Genomic DNA, 19,184 nt, shown 5'->3' with positions numbered 1-19,184 from the left:
TACTTTCATCTGTTTGTCCCAGTGGTGATGGAGGTGTTTTTAAGCCTTCTGAGATCGCAGAGTAGAGGTCTTCACGGGTCCAAAAATTCGTGCCCGAACCCGAAAGAGACCCGTAATGTGCTAAACCGAACCGACCCGGACCCGTCTATTATTTCAAAAGCTGGACCCGGACCCGTGCAGATCCGAGAAATGCCTAACCGGACCCGACCTGGACCCGTCTATTATTTGAAAGCTGGACCCGAAACCGCCGGGAAGACACAGACCCGACTGGACCCGATTGTCATATATTCCACCTTAAACTGCTATTACAAGTCAATAAACCTGTTGCGAAAAATACAACTTTTTGTCTTACCTAATTTAAGGAGCCATGGAAGCGTAGTAGTCTCCTCTCCCTTCCTTGTAGCAGCTAACGTTAACGTTACCTGACTGGCTGTGATCATGCATTACAATCCTCCGACAAGAAAGTTATTCATGTTATTCCTCTAGTTATTCCAAGTCCAAGCTTAATCCACTCATTATTTCAGCTTCAAAAGTCCACTTGATGTCACGGTGACGGATGACAAATGCAACTTGCACATGTAACATACATTCTGACTCGAGTTAACTCGCATAATAACTTTGACTGTTTGCCCTTTTGAACTAACGTTATAATAACGATTGCTCGTTCAGTGCCATGGCCGCTGACGTTATTTATTTGCTATCATCTCCGTGCTCTCTTCTCTGCATCGAGTCTGAATCTGACCACTAAAACTTTAAGATTAAACAAGACTGTTAATTTATATTGTAAAATCTAAAGCGCGGTTTGGCGGTCCCTCACTGAAACTCTGCTGGTTGCCATAGAAACATGACACGCGCTTGAGACTGCACATGCACGCTAGCTGGATCAACCTAAAATATGCTTTTTAACGCAATTTATTTTGAGTGTCCTAATTTTACAAGTTGCAAGTTACAAAAAAAACACAAGCAGTGTCTAATAACGGCCGGGTTTTCTCCGAGTCTGATCTAATGACTCCGATCGCACGGGTATTACACATGTTAAACAGACCCGGGACCCGAAGTAATAAATTCGGACCCGACCCGGACCCGGCTGATAATTTAAAATATAGACCCGAACCCGTACGGGTCCCGGGTCGGGTCCCGGGTCGACGGGTCTCGGGTTCACTGTGAAGACCTCTATCGCAGAGGTCAATTTTCATGTCACATGCGAAAGAGAGAGGTAGAAATGGCTGATGGGAGGCTTCATGCATGAGAATGAGACTTCAAAATGCGCTCTAAACAGCCTCCGACTTGCACACACTCCCCCAACCAATTCAAATACGGCTGAAAATGTGAGCACGTGATTTAATTTTTTCTTTTTTTGCGAGAAAATGATTAAGTTGCTGTGTGTGCGTGTGTTTGCCCTCTATCTCAGTGTGCTACAATGTGTCACACTGAAATGTGCTCAGAAAAATCTGCCTGTGGAAATGTTAGCAGGGCTTTACGCTTAGTCTCAGGTCCCTCAATAAATTCCAAAGCCACAGGGCACTGCTGTAATAAAGGCCTCTGCTGTAAATCAGCATGTACCTGCAGGGCTTATCATCAAATACAAATCCCCATTACAATGGCTCTGTGTAAACCAGCTCTCAGACCAGCGTAAAACCTCTCTACCTGCACTCAGATCAGCGTGAAAACTTAACACCAGCTCTCAGATCAGTGTAAACAGCTCTTATGTCAGTAAGTCATGAAACTTTACATGAACTTTAAAAGTTAAATTTCAATCGGAACTAAATAAATTGGTCTTTTCAAAAAATATAATGTAAAAGCCATAATCTGATTAATACCGAACTATTGAGTTTTTTTTGTGCCAGATTAGTAAGAATAACAAGACTTCGATAACGTGATTGTAGCTCGATTTTTCTCCAGCATGTATAATCGGCACCAAAAGACAGAGGTGATGTGTATTTAATCCTTCAAACATTCAAGTGTTCATTATGTCATATAAACTTGGACAGAGCGATAAAGACTGTAGCTCAATTTTAACTGTGCGTATATACATGCTTTGATTGTAGAGGGAAGCTGATGTAGATGGTTTACTCTGTGTAAACCCTCTCAGATTAAATTAAACCCTCTACACCTGCAATAGGCGCCTAGTATAGCCACATTTGCCAATCCTAAGAGCTTAATCGAACCATAAATAAAGCACTTCCATCATTTTGATGGACATGGCCTCCTGACACACACAAATGAATAAGGAACTTATGATTCAGTTTAGATACAGCTTGCAGGCGTAATGCAGGGGGGATGTGTGTATGCCCTGGGGTCAACATCCTGAGCAAGCCGCCCACGTGAGGTTACACGTGACACAGTGGTCAAAGACATATGAATCACAAATGCTTTTTTCACATCTCTGCTCTTCACAGGCCACCACATCAACACAGACACATGCGTGCACACACACAAAATACTTTTACAATACTTTGAAAGCACACCAATGATGCCTTAAAACGTCTCTGTAGGCAGAGCACTAGATTTTGAAACGAAGCATGGGTGAGGAGATAAATATAAAGTGTTGGAGTGAAAAGGGAGCCATATTGAGGGGGTGGGAGAAGAGAGGAACGAGAAAACACACAGGGAAAAGACTCTAGCACCTCAAAAACCCACCCTACTAAATGAGTGCACCACGTCAGCCCTGTTTCACACAAACACATGCTAACATTACACAAGCCTTAGCATAATATGTTAGCATGTGTTTGTTGTCAGGGGTGCCGTGTGTAGGTGAGTGTGATAGTCCCCTGCTAGCTATTTTCATTACAGGGATATGAAGTAAATGGAAATAAACAACGTTGAAGAGGAAATGCATGTCATACAGAGCTGCATTAACACAAAAGCTTGATCTTTTGTACACAAACTGATAATACCAGGACTGTGGTATTATTTTCTTGTTTTTTTTAATCAGCCAGCTAGCATTCTAAATGAATAGATACATACTAGGAATGCACCAAGATTAAAATTCTGGGTGATATTTTCATGTTATGGCCAATACCCAATATTTTTCTGATTTTAAAATTCTATACTAGTTTGTCAAATTAAATAATACATTTAAAACAAAAATTAATTGTTTAAAATACTAAATCACTTTTTATACTTTAAAACTAAATGCCCAGATCTATTTTGACATATCAAAAAAATTTTGTTGCGTCTGTTGTCAATCATCAAAGTTTCAGATTGAATCCCTCATTTTAATTTCGTTGTCACTTCCCAGACTCTTGCAGTGTGTGAAAAATAACACTTTTTTTTTTTACAATTTTGAACGGGTTATATCAGAAAAAGCGCATCCTTTATAATCAAAGCTGATATCATTTCAGTTCAACTGCAGCAGCAAGCTCACTGACTGAGTGAAATCTCCTGTTAAAATAAAAAAATCTGTCTATACTGCACAGTGAATCAATGTTGAAAACAGTTGTGCTGCTTAATATTTTTGAGGAAACAATAATTTTTTTCCAGGATTCTTTGATGAATAGAAAGTTCAGAAGAACAGCATTTATTTGAAACAGAAATCTTTTGTAATATTATAAAAGTCTTAACTGTCACCTTTGATCAGTTTAATGCATCCTTGCTGAATAAAAGTATTAATTTCTTTAAAAATGTATCTTACTGACCCCAACCTTCTGAACAGTATGTTCAGTGTGTATTCAATATAGAGCAATGAAAATCAATTAAAAACATCCCTAATATCAGTTTCTAACTGATATGATAACAGTATATCGTGCATCCCTAAAATATCCTTCAATCACTTTCACACAGTTGAGAAAGAGCAACAAATCTGGCACCTTCTCTTCTGGTTGATAAAAAATACGTTTTCTTAAAGGGATAGTTCACCCAAAAATGAAAACGCTGTCCTCATTTACTCACCCTCATGTTGTTCCAAACCTGTATGACTTTCTTTCTACTGCTGAACACAAAAGAAGATATTTTGAAGAAAGTCGGTAACCAAACGACTGATGGACCCCATTGACTTCCATAGTAGGAAAAAAAAAAAATACTATGGAAGTCAATGGGGACCAGCAACTGTTTAATTACCAACCTTCTTTAAAATATCTTCTTTTGTGTTCAGCAGAAGAAAGGAAATCATACAGGTTTGGAACAACATGAGGGTGAGTAAATGATGACAGCATTTTCATTTTTGGATGAACTATCCCTTTAAATAGTTTACACTGTTCTTCTTTACTTTGAAGTTCCAAACCCAAGTGAAAAGGGTCCATTTCACACAATTACAAAACCGCACCTCTGAACACCCCTGCCCAATTGTAATAGTGTACCAATTCCCCTCTCAAAATCTTAATGTAATAATTCTTGAATTTTTCAGTCGAGAAGCAGAGTAAAACAAATTTTGCTATATTTATCAACAGTGTGACCATCAGATTAGCAGAAGGTTATGTAAAAATATGCAGATGAAGTGATGTGAGTCGGGAAAAGACGCGCGTTTGACAATACCTCTGGGGAAAGAAAGCTTAATAATCTTTGAGAGAAGGTATTAAATGAACGTGCCGGATGGGGAGCAAGAGAAAAGGAGTTTGGCACAGACTGCTGGAACCTGTGTGCATCAGACCAGACCTTACATCCTCAATGAAAATTGTGTGCTTGTGGCCGTCCACATACAGAAAGAGCTCTATACTATTGTACTCTTTGTTATTTGCCCCTTGGCTATTTCTTAAAGCTTTTTGGAAGCAGCAGTTCATCTCTTCTCCCTCCCGTTCATCAGGTGGATGGGATGTTATTACAGCAGGGGTGATCTGAGACACTCATTTCCTGTTTTCACTCTCACAAGAATCTCAGGGCACAAAACACACACACTCTTTGTGTGCGTGCTTCTCTCTCGCAATCTTTTATTGGCCCAGTTGTTCATGAGAATAGCCAACTGCTGCTCCCCCTGCTGGTTGTGCGTGTTTAGAGAGCTAACGTTTGTGTGTGTTTGTGTGTGTGTGTGTTGTTCTTGTTGATTTGAGTCACACACACCATGCCAATGTAGGGTTGAAACCTCCAGCTGATATCTGGAGCTAATTACAACACATCGTTTTATCTGCGCTTATTTAATTAAGCCGGAAAGAAATAAACACTCACAGTGCACGCACACACACAGACACACACACCACTGTCTGGTTCTATAAAGCAACAAAGTAGTGTTTGTTCATGACTCTTAATACAAAGGGAATACTCAGCTTTACGAGTTCATATTAATTGAGAAACTACCGGCAATATTTTGCCTAGATTTGAAAATTCTTAAACCACAGGACTACAAGCGAACTGCAACAAAAAAAAAACTGAATGACTGAATGACTGAATGAATGAATGACTGAATGAATGAATGAATGACTGACTGAATGAATGAATGAATGAATGAATGAATGAATGAATGAATGAATGAATGAATGTTTTGTGTGCCCAAACAAATACTGTAGTCACATAATGACTAATTCTGTAGAGCTTCAGTTGGAGCAGTAATTTTAGTAAATTCAAATTCTGTTGGCATGTCATTCCAAACCTATATGACTCTCTTTACTCTGTGGAATATAAAACTTTTTAAAATATTGTACTGGTCACTCTTTTCCATTTGAATGAATGGGACTGGAACTTTGAAGCTTCAAAAAGGACACAAAACAATGCTGTGCTGGTCAATACTAGGGATGTGCGCAACGACTAACATCCGACTAGTCTAACCCCTGCACCCCCGGAGATGGACTGTATATGCGATCCTTTTTAAATAGACTAATCAATGAAGTCAAATCCCATACTGAATGCGGCAAAAAATAGATCAGATACATGCGACGTGCTTGCCTTGCATTATGGTCATTGTATAATAAACTTAAGTGTTCCTAGGCCTAATAGCCTATACATTTCCTCAAATAAAAGTTGGTCCACACAAGTCAGCACGTTAAGGTTATGTTGTTCGGTTCCAGACCGGGCTCCAGACTGCGATCAAATGGTCGCATTTTTCGGCCTTTTTTTCTGTTGGTGCGACAACATTTTTTTGCCCCAAAAAAGAGGTTGCCCAACTGAAAAGAGTTGCCATTTCTGTTACATATGAAAAAAATGTAATGGCAAATGAAACAAAAGCATTCATCAGCTCGAATCAATAATAGACAACGCAGTGCAAGCTCAGAACAGGTTTACTCGCGGGCCGATCACGCAACACCATTACTTCACATCACTGGGAGATCCAGTGAGAAAGCATTTGAATTAGCCGGAAAATTAATAACGCAGCGAGATCTAGTTGGAAGCATTCAAATTCAGCGCAGAATTCTGTTATAAACCACACATATCAGATCAAACAGCGCTGACATGGAAACCAGGAAAAACATGATTGTGTCATGAATGAAATTATAGAAGGCTTTTCAGTCCACAAATCACCAACATTCACCATGGATTTAATGTAGTAACACTAACTGTAACCATGGTATTGAGGCAGAAATATTCTAATGTAATAATTAATTAATGATTAAATTTTTTTTCATTATTTTACATTATCAGGGTATTCATTTAATTGACTAGTCTCACACATCCCTAGTCAATACACCTGTGTTCTGTATTCAAGCTGGAGTACACTACACATTTTTGAAAACCTGAACAGATCATATACTTGCTGACACTACACATCATACACTACAAAACTGATAAACTCACAGAAACATGCGCCAAATTGCTCAGAGATGCATGACAAGTGAAAATGTACGTTCTAAAATCAGCTTTGAATATAAAACAGTCTGTGCCCATCACACACTATGCAATTTTCTATGAAATCTGTCAACTCCAACTACTTAAAATCTGAAGACCAGCTGTGACTTCTGACAACTAGCGTTGACTGCCCAGATTTTTGCCTCGATTTGTAGTCTTGAGTAATGTAGTGTATCCAGCATTTAATGTGATAAACACATCATATTAAATGTGATGCACAGACATTCTCGCCCCTCCATTCGGCTGTTAAACTGTCGCAACCGAATCATTGAGTCAGTGAGTTGAACTCGAGAACCTAATCAGTTCGCTTTATAAAAGAATCATTCACACTGTTGATCCAGTTCACAAAACTGATTAATTGAAAAGATTTAATTTAAATGAATGATTCAGTCATGAATTGGATATCGCTGCTTCTCTCAAGATCATGCCAAGCATTGGCAAGGAGTGAATAAATATAAATTTTAGTCTGTTTCTCAGGGCATTTTCACACTTTTAGAATTTTGTTTTGTTCCAAAACAGGGATTTAATTTGTTACAATGTTGCATTTTCTTGGTTCCGTTTGCTTTCACAAGGCAACCTTTCAAAGTGTACTAAAATGTGTTTATGCAAGTCACATGCGAGTACAACTGTCCTCTTATTGGTCAGTTTTCTCTGCATCATCCATCAAGAAGATTGACAAGTTCGCTCCATGAGCTTATCGTGGCTTTATTTGTAACTGTCGAGATATACGCAAACACTATACGAATGTAGCCGTCATTCCCACTGTTAAAATGATATACTACATTCCTATTAATACTGCAGCAAATTCAAACGCTCTCTCTGGATCTCCCAGCGCTGTCTAGAGGTTAACAGTGACAAGACACACGCATACACTATACAAATGTTATAATGCAGCTAAAGCAGGAATCAAAGCTTCATCAGGACAGCATTCTCCTACGGAGAAATGCAATTACACAACATTTTATGATGAAGAGGTGTGCTCACTCACAGAATCAAACACTACTGCTGTTTACATAGCACACTTCCCATTATGAATTATAATACCATTTGGATCGTTGGTTTGTTGGGTTGGATTGCATTTACACCTCAAGCAGACTGTTCGTTTGCAATCAGATCCGAGAAATGGAGCAAATGTTTTGGTGCGGATCCGAGCATGATTGCCGTGTTCAATCGAACCGAACCAAGGATGAAAACTCACCAGGTTCCGAAACAAATGCTCAGGTGTGAAAGCCCCCTAAGACAAAACTATCATATGGCTTTAAAATTCTTAGAATAGAAAAAAAGTTATGTCAACTACTTTAATGATACTTTGGTACCCTTTAACTTCTGAGAGAAAAAAACAACAACACATGGTTGATAAAAAGGCAGGGAGAGAGATCGTTCAGCAGAGACAGGAGCTCCACCTGCTGTCTCCATACACAAGGCATAAGGTGGAACGTATAACACGTCTTTCTCTCAGGCACACACAAATGTAACTTAGTCATGTACAAAATCTTCTTCAACCACCTTAAAAGCTGTGTTCAGTTTCACTTTGCAAACAGTAAAGCACAGAGCACATCCCAAGTGTGGCAACATGTCCTACCTGAGTCATTGCGCAAGTATGAAGACATGGCGGGAATAAGACAGGACTGGCTGAGCAGTTCCTGCAGGACAGATGGCAGCAGTGAGCTGCTGTGACCTCTGACTTCTCCTGAGAGGGTCTCGCCAGATCCCATGCAGCCAGATGGATTGATATAGCTTGCCAAAACCTGACAGAGACACAGAATGTACCATCACACATCCAAACAGGCGTAAAATCTAAATCTCACTTGCATTATTTCCACACACACACCTGTAAGAGGCAGGTGACATGCTCCTCCTCTAGACGTTGTTTGGTTAGAGCCTGCTCAACATCCCAGCCTGACGCAGTAGAGCCTGTCCCAAAGCCTGTTCCTTTGGCCCAGTACAGCTGCTGTTCCTCTGTGGTACCACCAACATGCCCGCTGGAGACCTGTGGCTGCAGAACAAACACAAACTAAACTGCATGTTTCACACACGAGCAAATCACTCAAAATTTTCTCTGATCCTCTCAGTGTCATTCACCAAAAAAGCCACAACTGAGTTTTACATTAAAACGAATAGTGTCTGACAGTGCAAATTAAACGGGAAGTTAATGTTACTGTATATTTTAAGACTTTTACATGTAAAAAACTAACCTCTTTGCCAATCATTCATCAGGGCAGGCTAAATACCGTATTGGCATATCAATGTAAGCATGGGCGGTCACACAATTTAGTTAAAACCATTGGAGTTAAAAGTTTTAATGTTTTGAAGGTAGTCTCTTATGTTCACCAAGAATTTAAAATAACTAACTAACTTAAAAAATGTAACTGTTTTCAATTTTATATATTTTAAAATATAATGTATTCCTTTTCATTTATTCAAATTTTCAACAGACACTAACTCCAGTTTTCAGTGTCGCGTGATCCTTCAGAAATCATTGTAATATGCTGATTTGATGTTCAAGAAACATTTCTTAAGATTATCAGTAGCTGCGTTTACATGAACCCCAATAATCCGGTTGTAATTGGACTAGTAGCACAGTCGAAAAAAAAAAAAAGTCACATGTAACCATGTCAATCGGAATGACTTGGACAAATCCAATTAACATTTTATTTGGATTGTAAGGGGTGGTTTAAACCTTTTCTAATCAGATCGAGCAAACGGTTGCGCTGGTTAATATTTTTGTGGATACCTTGATATATTTTTTTAGGATTATTGAATAATTTTTTTTCTTTTTATGGATAGAAATCTTTTGTAACATTCCAGTATAATTGCTGTCACTTTTGATCAATTTAACGCCTGCTTGCTGAATAACAGTACTAATTTCCTCCAAATGAGAGAGACAGAAAGAAAGGAAAGAATGATGCGTTTCCTAGACTTTCTCTTCCACACACACCTTTCTCACTCTGGTGTTTGATGTTGATCGTTCCAGATGTGACGTCCTGCTGATATGTACTGCTTCCTCTAAAGACTGACAGCATGTCACAATATTATGAGAGGAAACAATGAGGTCAGAAGCTGTGCATCATCTGAATAATAGGCTAGTAGCGTGGTAAAAAAGAAAAACGGAATTTCTCACAATGAAACACTTCCCTAAGCAGCTGTCATTACATAGTTTGTACTTTATTTTGGATCGCAGGAACAGAGGAAAATAGGGAAATGGTTGCAGGCCGAACTTGAACCTGGATGAGCATTGTTCAAAGATCTTTAGTCATAGAAGGAGGGACAAATAGGAAAGCGAAAGAGAGAGCAGAATAAATGCATGTTGACTGCATCGCTCTTCTTCGTCTGAGAGCGAGCAGGTTTAATATTTGCTCTGCCAATACTTCTTCTGCCCCAAGGACACCCATTATGATTCTGACAGGCCACTGGCCACCATTCAAATCCTCAACCCTGAACCCACCCCTCACCAAACTGTAAATCCACACAAACACACCGCCCTGACCCGACTATCATTTATGCAGCTTTCATAAACATTGGAATTTTTTTAATTGATTTTAATAAAACTGGTCTGTAAGGGCAGAATATTGATTTTCATGAGTCATTTGCTTTGGTATTGGGGGTCTGATGATGATGGTTGTTTTTTTCATTATTTTCTCATTATGATTGTGCAGCAGTTGTCCTTTGTGAAGACACTTTCATTTCAGTCCAGTGAGACTCCACATAATCATGTAATGAGTAAAAGAGCTGTCCGAATCCTCTCTCTATACCTTCTCTTTTAATGGGACTACACTACACCTGAATGAGCGGATGTTCCCTCACACACACACACACACACTCCTCATTAAGGCAAGGGCTCTGAATAAAGAGCCCTTCAGCAGTCTGTAAAGAGTGGCTACCACAGTCATTAATAAAATGACACGTCTCAGTCTGAGAGACAAAAACATCTCCATTAAGGTCTTTACTGGAGTGTCTTTTCCTTCCACTGCACACACACAAATTAAATGAATAAAGTTAAAAAGGTGCTTCATATTTTTTTATAATCTTAATTTTTCTCTGAAGTCCACTTATAACTTTAGTCCAGATTATTTTAACAGATCAGTCAGACTGTGAATGAATTATTCAGCTCTGTTCAGTGAACTGATTCAATGAAAAGACTTAACTCAAAAGAATGATTAATTCACAAATCAGATATTGCTATTTCTCTCATAAGGTTTAAGAAGATGTTAAAGCTCCTGTTACCAATCTTTGTAAACATATGGAAAAGATCACATACTATACTATCGTTCAGGGGTTTGGGGTAAGCGCGATTTGGTTGATGTTAACATAAATGAATATTTTTATTCAGAAAGGAGACATTAATCAGAAGGAACAGTTAAGTTCAGACTAGAATGTCACAAAAGATTTCTATTTCAAATAAATGCAGTTCTTTTGAAATTTCAATTTTGAAAAAAAAAAAAAAAAAAAATCTGCAAAAGTATTGAGCAGCACAACAGTTTTCAACATTACATAAAAAAAAAATAACTTTTAAATGGTGGTGACTGTTTTTCAAGGAGGAAAAGAAGTCCTATATAATTTTTATTTTGGGTGAACTACCCCTTTAAATTCCCTGGCACAACAATGACCATTTTTGTGAATTGAATGACACATAAACGATGTGTGGGTTAACACTGACCTCACTGGAGTTGGCACTGCCACTGGGCACTCTGGGAGCATGATGGCTGAGGGCAGACAGGCAGGCCAAGATGAGGTGGATGGCACCAATCTCCAAAGCCATGCGTCTCAACAGCAGCCCATCATCTGTGGTGAGGGGAGTCGAGCTAAACAAGGACCGGAGCACGTGGAAGGGCAACGTGGGTAGAACGTTAGCAGAGGGAGACTGCAGGATGTGACCTTGAGGAAGAAAGATGAATGGAGAGAATGAGAAAAAGTGTCTTTTAAACTATAGCACTCAATAATACACCAATCAACAGTCCAGACTGACAGAAATACACAGTGGACAGCCAATCCAGGCTCAATTAAACCAATCAATTAAGCAGCCACGCAGTAACCCAATCAATGCTTCCCGTAGGGGAGATGCTAAGTAGTGCGTGTATCTGCCTGTAGGGTATGAATGTATAACGGCCATTAGAGAAGTTTGATTATCAGATGATGGTTTGTGAGGACATGAGAGAGCCTCTCTAAACAAATTGCATTTTTTATAAAGGCCTGAGGTGGTTATGTTAGGATTTAAAGTGTTAATTATCCCAAAATAAAAACTTCAATTATTTACTCACCCAGATCCAAAAGCATAAGAATTTTGTTTATCTTCGGAACACAGATGAAGATCTTTTTAATGAAATTGAGAGATTTCTGTCCCTCCATTGATAACTACACAACTACCACTTTGACACTTCAAAAAGTTCATAAAGAATATATATAAAAAAAAATTAAAAAAAATATTTTTTTTTACACTTTTTTGAAGTGTCAAAGTGGTAGTTGTGTAGTTATCAATGGAGGGACAGAAATCTCTCAATTTCATTAAAAAGATCTTCATCTGTGTTCATATGGTGGTGGTGTGGCGCAATGGATAAGACACATGCCTTTGGTGTGAGAGACCCGGGTTCGAATCCACTGTGAGACACCAATGTGTCCCTGAGCAAGACACTTGACCCCTAGTTGCTCCAGAGGCGTGCGACCTCTGACATATATAGCAATTGTAAGTCGCTTTGGATAAAAGCGTCAGCTAAATGAATAAATGTAAATGTAAATATACTATATATATATATAGTGTTCAGAATATGAACGAATGTCTTACGGGTTTGGAACAACATGAGGGTGAGTAATTGATGACATAATTTTCATTTTTGAGTGAACTATCCCATTAAGACGGATCACAGTGTCTCAATTCTAAACCCTAATGAGTTGCAGCACTTTTCCAATTAAGGCAACATGTGAAATGGACACTCATAAGTGATACTGAAATGCTCTTCATAGTTACTTAGCAACTCAGTTAAATGTCACTCACAAGCACCAGACCAAAAACATTTCTCATTTGAGGTGCTCAATAAGGGTGTAAGAAAATATCAATACACATCAATATCGCTATATTATGTTTGGTGATACTGTATAGACCTTATGCACCAGAGAAACAAGGGAGCCGCCATCTTTGGAAAATTGTCTTTTAACTTCCGTTTTGCGGTCGCTCTGTTTATTTATATGGCATTTCTGTCCAGGAGTAATTCGCTTTTTAAGTGGATTTACTTAATGTAAAGTTAACGAAAGTTATCATGAGGACTGTAATGTTTAAAGCAGATGACTTAACAAATGTAAATCGACCGGGAAGATTTTTAAACGAGCCGTTCATTAATAAACACGCAAAACGCTGTGAAAATACAGACCGGAAGTCAAAAGACAATGAGCGCAGCGCTGAAAAGGGGCGGGGCTGCATAAGGTCTATAGATTCTCAAAAATACTGTATCGATATTTATTTATTTGTTTGTTTACATCCAAGATTCGTGTCAGTGGCTTTGTGTTCAGTTTAAACCCGTCCCCTAGATTGCAGTGTTATCTCAGAACATAAACTGTGACGTGGAGAACCACAAGGGTGCATCGCTAGCGTTAGCATTAGCAAACCCAGCTCACAAGACTCGTTTTGGCTTCCACTATAACCAGACAGTTGACGGTAGCCATTTACTTCCATAGTAAGTTAGTAGTTCTTAGTATTTATTTTCCTACTATGGAAGTCAATGACTACCGTCAACTGTCTGGTTACCAACATTCTTCAAAATATCTTCTTTTGTCTTCAACAGAAGAAAGAATCTCATACAGGTTTTAAACAACACGAGGTTGAGTAAATTATGACAATTTTCTTTTCTTTTTCAACTATCCCTTTAAGAATCTTCTTTCAAAAACATTACAAAATCTTGCCAACCCTTAACTTCTGAATGGAAGACTAAGTAATAGCCTGTTTAATATGAGGGCTGAGTCTGACAGGTCTCTGAGACAGTGACTTAAATGGTTGATGGCGGACATAGATAAGCAGGGGTTGCTGATGAGAGAATCTAAAATAGTGTTCCATACAGTATCAGTCTGCTCTGTTTCAATCAATAATCTCTCTCTAAAACACACACTTACATACAGGGCTAATGGATATGTGAACACAGACTGAATATGAAACAGGCATCTATTCCCCAAAAACTTGGATTCACTTTATATGAACAAAATTGATTGCTAAACTGTAAACAAATTTCCGAAGTAGTGCTTCCTGTACTTGAGCGGTACTTACTTCCTTCTCCATCGTCCGTGACACCCAGCACCAGTCTGAGCAGACACTGTGCGTGCTTCCTCTCCTTCAACAGAACCTCAGCATATCCCGGCAGCCGCAGAAACAGGCCGAATGCCGCCAGCGAATGGGCTGGGATTGGCGACATGGTCTGAACGGAGGATTTGATAGGCGGCGGTTCGGCTGCGATGGTCTCGGGCGCCTCGTAAACGAGCTCCCCGGATTGCTCTATGGTGACCCACTCGAACTGATCGCTGTCCTTGGGTTTCTCCTGCGTGGTGGACGGCACAACTGGGGCGCTGACCTGCACAGAACGATCCGGACGAACAGGCTCAGCGGGCATACAAATTAACAGAAATGCTGACTAACCTGAGTGTACGGTCACCGGACAAGCTTATGAAGCAGAAATGGAGTGAAACTACAAAAAATTACCAACATGGTAGAATATGATACTGACCTGCTGGATGACGTCAGGGTACAGCATGGGAAGTCTCTCTGCTATGAGGGCCAAGCCGCCCATACCCGCGAACACCTGCAAGGGGGACTGGATAGGGCTGGTCTCCAGGAGTGTGTCATCTACCGCAGCATCCAAACCCTCGTCACCCGGGGTCATTGGTTCATCGTCCGGACAGCCACTTAGCATCTCACAGTGATCTACAGGAACAGAGCAGAAAGGAAACGCATCATTCAATCTGTCGCCAATAAACTCTCAAAACGTCTAGCTGTAAATAAAGTGGCCTAAATTGTTCACATCATAAACCATGATGTCCAACCGGCCATTACTGCACAAGAGCTCATATCTGTTCTCATAAATCAGATTATTCCTGTAAATCAGGGTTTTCCTTTACTGAGATTGAGGATCAATGCAAGAGAATGAGGAGAAAGTTGCAGGAAATGTTGGCTGTTAAATGTTTGGGAATGTACAGTCAGAATAGTAATGAAACAGCATCGCACGGCTTTATGGAGTTTACAGCCGACATAAATGTCTCTACTTAAGACATTTAAATGTCTAAAACAAACAAGGAGACAAAAAGAGGTCATACATTGATAGATTGTGATCTTTCTCTTACTATACTGCATCAATACTTTAGGTCATTGTATCAATATTTTTGTGCAAAGTAGTAAGATATTTTCTGTGAATGTGCAAGACTTCAGATTCATAAACTGCTATAGGTAAATAACTAGAAGAATAACAAAAAGTAAACAGTAAAACTATTTGTGCAACAAATCATTGCGTTTATGATTATGATAAATACATTTAAATAATATGATAACAATACCTACATTAAGCAGCATAACTGACTGTTTTTGTACAGTTAAAATAACTGGAATTTAGTTTCAGGCACCTCACACAGATGACTTTTCCATGACCTCTCCAATCATTTATGAATACTGGATGATGATTTTTAAAAACTATTAAGTTAATTCGATTGACTAATAAATCATTAAGATACTGAACTGGTTCAAGTGATTCACTGAAAAGAACTGGCTGAAAAGAATAATTCACTCACAAACCAGTCACCGCACCACAAGCTTTACAGTTCCCAAGATCATATATGTAAATATATGTTCATATATGTAATATTTACATTCACTAGAGTAAAACGTATTCAATTTCAAATTCGCATTTTTTGTTTGAGCTGTATTTGCAAAGGTGCTGTTTTCCAAGGGGATTTATTTAGAGATGCAACTTCCCAGAGAGTATATAAGTCTGCTCAGTCCTTTGAAAAGGCCAGCAACAGAAAAAGTGTGAGACTGAGAAAGAACAAGTATTTACAGATTACTCGTTGATTTAAGCTCTAGGGGATGGTGAAAGTTGTTTTTTTTAACTGTTGATATTTCAGTTAGTCGGTTTTTCATCAGAGATTTCGTGTCTTTGATGTTGAGATCAGTGCAAGTAAAAAGAGGAGGAATGTAAAACTCAAAGCCAAAAACTCTTGCTGGAGAAACAAAAACAAAAAAGCTGCACTTTAGAGCAGAATGTGAAATACGCTTACTCCATAATTGCTGCAGGGAAGTCAATGGGGCATATTTGATCTTAGTTTCATAGCACATCTGAAAGTCTCAGAAGTCTGGAGTCTGTGTCCAGGAGCAAACTCATTGGCAACAGGTTGATGGCACATCACAGTAACAGGCAGCAAGGGTTCAGAACACCGCCTGTGGTTGGAGTGTCTTCCACACACTTCCTCCACTGAGAGATGGACAGACTCCAGGAAGAGAGGAGAGGATTATCCATGGGCTGGTGAGCATCCTTTCAGCGCCTCGACGGAGGGATGCGAGATGAAAGAGTGCATGAAAAGCAGCAGGGTTGGGTACGCCAACAGTGATTCGACTCGACTAAGATAGCCAATTAGCCGGAGGGTGAGGTGAGTCCCCCAGGCACCATCACTAAACCGCAAACATCTGATCCCAGACTCAACGGGTGCCATCAAACGCGGGCTGCTTCAAGACTTCTTACAGAGCCAAACAAATAAACAAACGAACGAACACAGTGTGCTCGGAAAAGCCAGCGGAGCGAAGCAAACAAATAGTGCTAGATCTCCACCTTCAGAGCTTACGGTTCAGTCCCATATAACACCCTGACACAGTGTCCTAACAAAGCACAACGTGGCAACTTTCCAATGTCAAACTGCTTTTTTTTGTACTCTCTGAAAGTAAAATACTGCTGCACTGTCTCTACATCGGATTTGTATGTTGCAACTAGATTGTAGCAGCATACAACAAACTTTCAACTAGATTTATATTTGATCAATATATGCAAGGCGTGTATCCTCGTAAGCACAATCTTAAATGAGTTAAAAAAGACTTCAATGAACGCAAAGAGTTGGGAGAAAATTGGATGCGTGTCAGATGACGTGTTCAGTCTATAGGCGTGTAGTGTTTCTTTACAAAGTGACCTCGCCAACTACTGTCCTGGCATGCACAACACAGCGTTTGTCGTCTGTAAAGGAAAATTTTTTCCATTTTTAGTACATCGCTGCCGTGTAAACCTACCCTTAGATTGCACAGAAGAAGAGATTCATTGCTTGACGTTTTGTCGTGCCCGATTAGGATGCTGTCGGGACAATTTCCTGTCACAGCTGACATCCAGCACTCTGCCTGTGTTAGCAGATTCACCTGAGCTGACATCATCAGCTTGAGGAGGAACTCTGTGTATGTGTGTATGAATATTTGCTCTTTCCAACAGGGCAGAACCAATCAAGAGTATTGGCTACCGGGTAGGGAGGCAGCTGTCATTTTTTTGTATCCCTCAGAGAGCATGAACACATCATTGACAGAGCAAAGAAAATCATTTGACATCTGACGATGCAGGACACTAAGGGGGAAATGTGTGGGCACACGCAAGCACAGACACGCGTGGACAATCAGGCTATTTTTTCCCTGGGCTGGCAGAAAATGGGATATGTGGGAGAGGGAAGCTAAAAACTGCAGAAGAATTTTGGGTAGGAAAACAGACTATAACGAAATAATGGCAAGAAATTACTTTCTATTGAGTTTCAAATGAATAACTCGTATGAGCCTGTACTTTTTAGTGCATTAAAATCATATAGTAGTCTGGGTAGTCTGATTCCTATGAGCAGGTTCAACTGTTATAGCATTAGTAGAGAGTGAATTTCTTTCATGGGCAAGAAAAATGGAGATTGTAACCGAAATACCTAAATAAATATGGATCAAATCAAATCAAAGTTTGTGAATCAGAATCTAATTGAATCAAGTAATCTGTTTTGATACCAAACATTAGTTTATCATTTTGTGACAAGTGTCATTATAGTCTTGTTTATAGACTATTATAGTATTTTTTCAAATTTTTTATTAGCTTTTATTTGTATGTTTTCAGTTTACATTTGAATTTATTTAAAGTTTTAGTAATTTTGTTGTTTTTGTTATATTTATTGGTTTTAGTTTTTTTTTTCCGATTTAGCTTTAATTTATGTTTAGTTTTACTAATTTTATTAGTTTAATATAAATTTATTTCAGCATTTGCCATTAAAATTTTTATATTTATAATTTATCAGCTTTATTTAAATTAATGATTTTTTTAATATATAGATTTAGTTAACAACAACAACAACACCACTGTCCGTGACAAAGTCTTTCTTATGCTTATGTCTTTGCATGTGAGATTTCTGTATACCTTTCTCGGTACGGAGCCTTTTGAAGGAATCGGTCTTGGAGAGGCCAGGGTCTGAGATGACCTTTGACCCCAGTTTGACCGTTAGGTCAATGGAGCGGTATCCCTGAGGAAGTTTACGCTCATACAGCAGTGTCAGCAGTTGGGCCAAGGTCATCTCCGGTGGCAATGGTTGACCTGGAGAGAAAAGGTTTAAGCCAGAGTTTATTAAAAAGTTGATCTCAATTGATAAATCAGAACCTTGTTAGAATCAGATGCGTGTCATTTTTTTCAACCAAACAGCAGGCGAGGGAGTGGAGTTCAAAAACTTCTTTTTTTTTTTTTTTCTGTTTAGTGATGTTATTGGATTCGAAATTAAATGCCTTACCAAGTGCTGAAGGCTCTTTACAGAGGATAAGATGAGACAACGAGAGATGAGAGGGATAGAATGAAACTTTGAAATTGACATTCATCAAACTCTCTGCATGTCTGAATAAATGCAGTGAGGTGAAGTGGCAGGCAGACTGGGACAGGCACTAAGGTGACCTCTACTCTCATTCTAATCAGTATGGAGGAGCGAAAGGTGAGAGATGAGGAGGAACGCAAAAGAGTACAGAGTGGGTGAGAGGACCGGACAGAATGTGAGCGCTTGATAGAACTAGAGTGTGTGTTTGTACCCGGTAGAAGTTTGTGACAGAGGTGGAAGACAGGCACACTAATGGTTTTGGCAGATGGATCGACTCCTGAGGAAGCTGCCAGCTTGTCACTGAGGACACGTCCTCGTCGAGACGGGGGACGGGGAGGAGTGGACAAGGCCCTCTTTGACTGAGACTTGAGACCTGAAAAATAAAAAGAAAGAATGAAGATGAGATGCAACATGGGTAAACTATAGATCAAAGATCTCAGTAACTACAATGCTAGCTTGAGTTAACAGCATATATTGTTAACCTTTAGGGAACAACCATAAAAACATTTCAAAAAAATTTAACTGCCTGCCTACACAAAACTCCCAAGAAACAATGTGTGTGTGTGTGTTAGACAGTGTGTTAAAGCTTTAGCACATCCTAATGCAGTCTCTAGGGTGTTCCAGTTGTTAGCTGGTTTCTAGGGTGTTTT

General features: G+C 39.3%; 1 protein-coding gene across 10 annotated transcripts in view; it reads right to left on the bottom strand.

Annotated features, from left to right (window-relative positions):
- Positions 1 to 19,184, bottom strand: part of birc6 (baculoviral IAP repeat containing 6) — a 96,066-nt gene that overhangs the window by 31,588 nt on the left and 45,294 nt on the right. For all 10 annotated transcript variants that reach the window (XM_084393480.1, XM_084393482.1, XM_084393487.1 and 7 more), the window contains 7 exons: positions 18,746 to 18,907; positions 18,093 to 18,266; positions 14,415 to 14,611; positions 13,961 to 14,261; positions 11,369 to 11,586; positions 8,543 to 8,707; positions 8,294 to 8,459 (listed from right to left, as the gene is read on the bottom strand). In XM_084393480.1, the coding sequence (XP_084249606.1) occupies positions 8,294 to 8,459; positions 8,543 to 8,707; positions 11,369 to 11,586; positions 13,961 to 14,261; positions 14,415 to 14,611; positions 18,093 to 18,266; positions 18,746 to 18,907 (1,383 nt within the window). The remainder of the gene's footprint in view (positions 1 to 8,293; positions 8,460 to 8,542; positions 8,708 to 11,368; positions 11,587 to 13,960; positions 14,262 to 14,414; positions 14,612 to 18,092; positions 18,267 to 18,745; positions 18,908 to 19,184) is intronic.

The sequence above is a fragment of the Rutilus rutilus genome (assembly GCF_951802725.1).
Source record: "Rutilus rutilus genome assembly, chromosome: 21".
Classification (NCBI taxonomy): Eukaryota; Metazoa; Chordata; class Actinopteri; order Cypriniformes; family Leuciscidae; genus Rutilus; species Rutilus rutilus.
The sequence above is the reverse complement of the archived record's forward strand: the minus strand, read 5'-3'. Positions and strand labels throughout refer to the sequence as shown.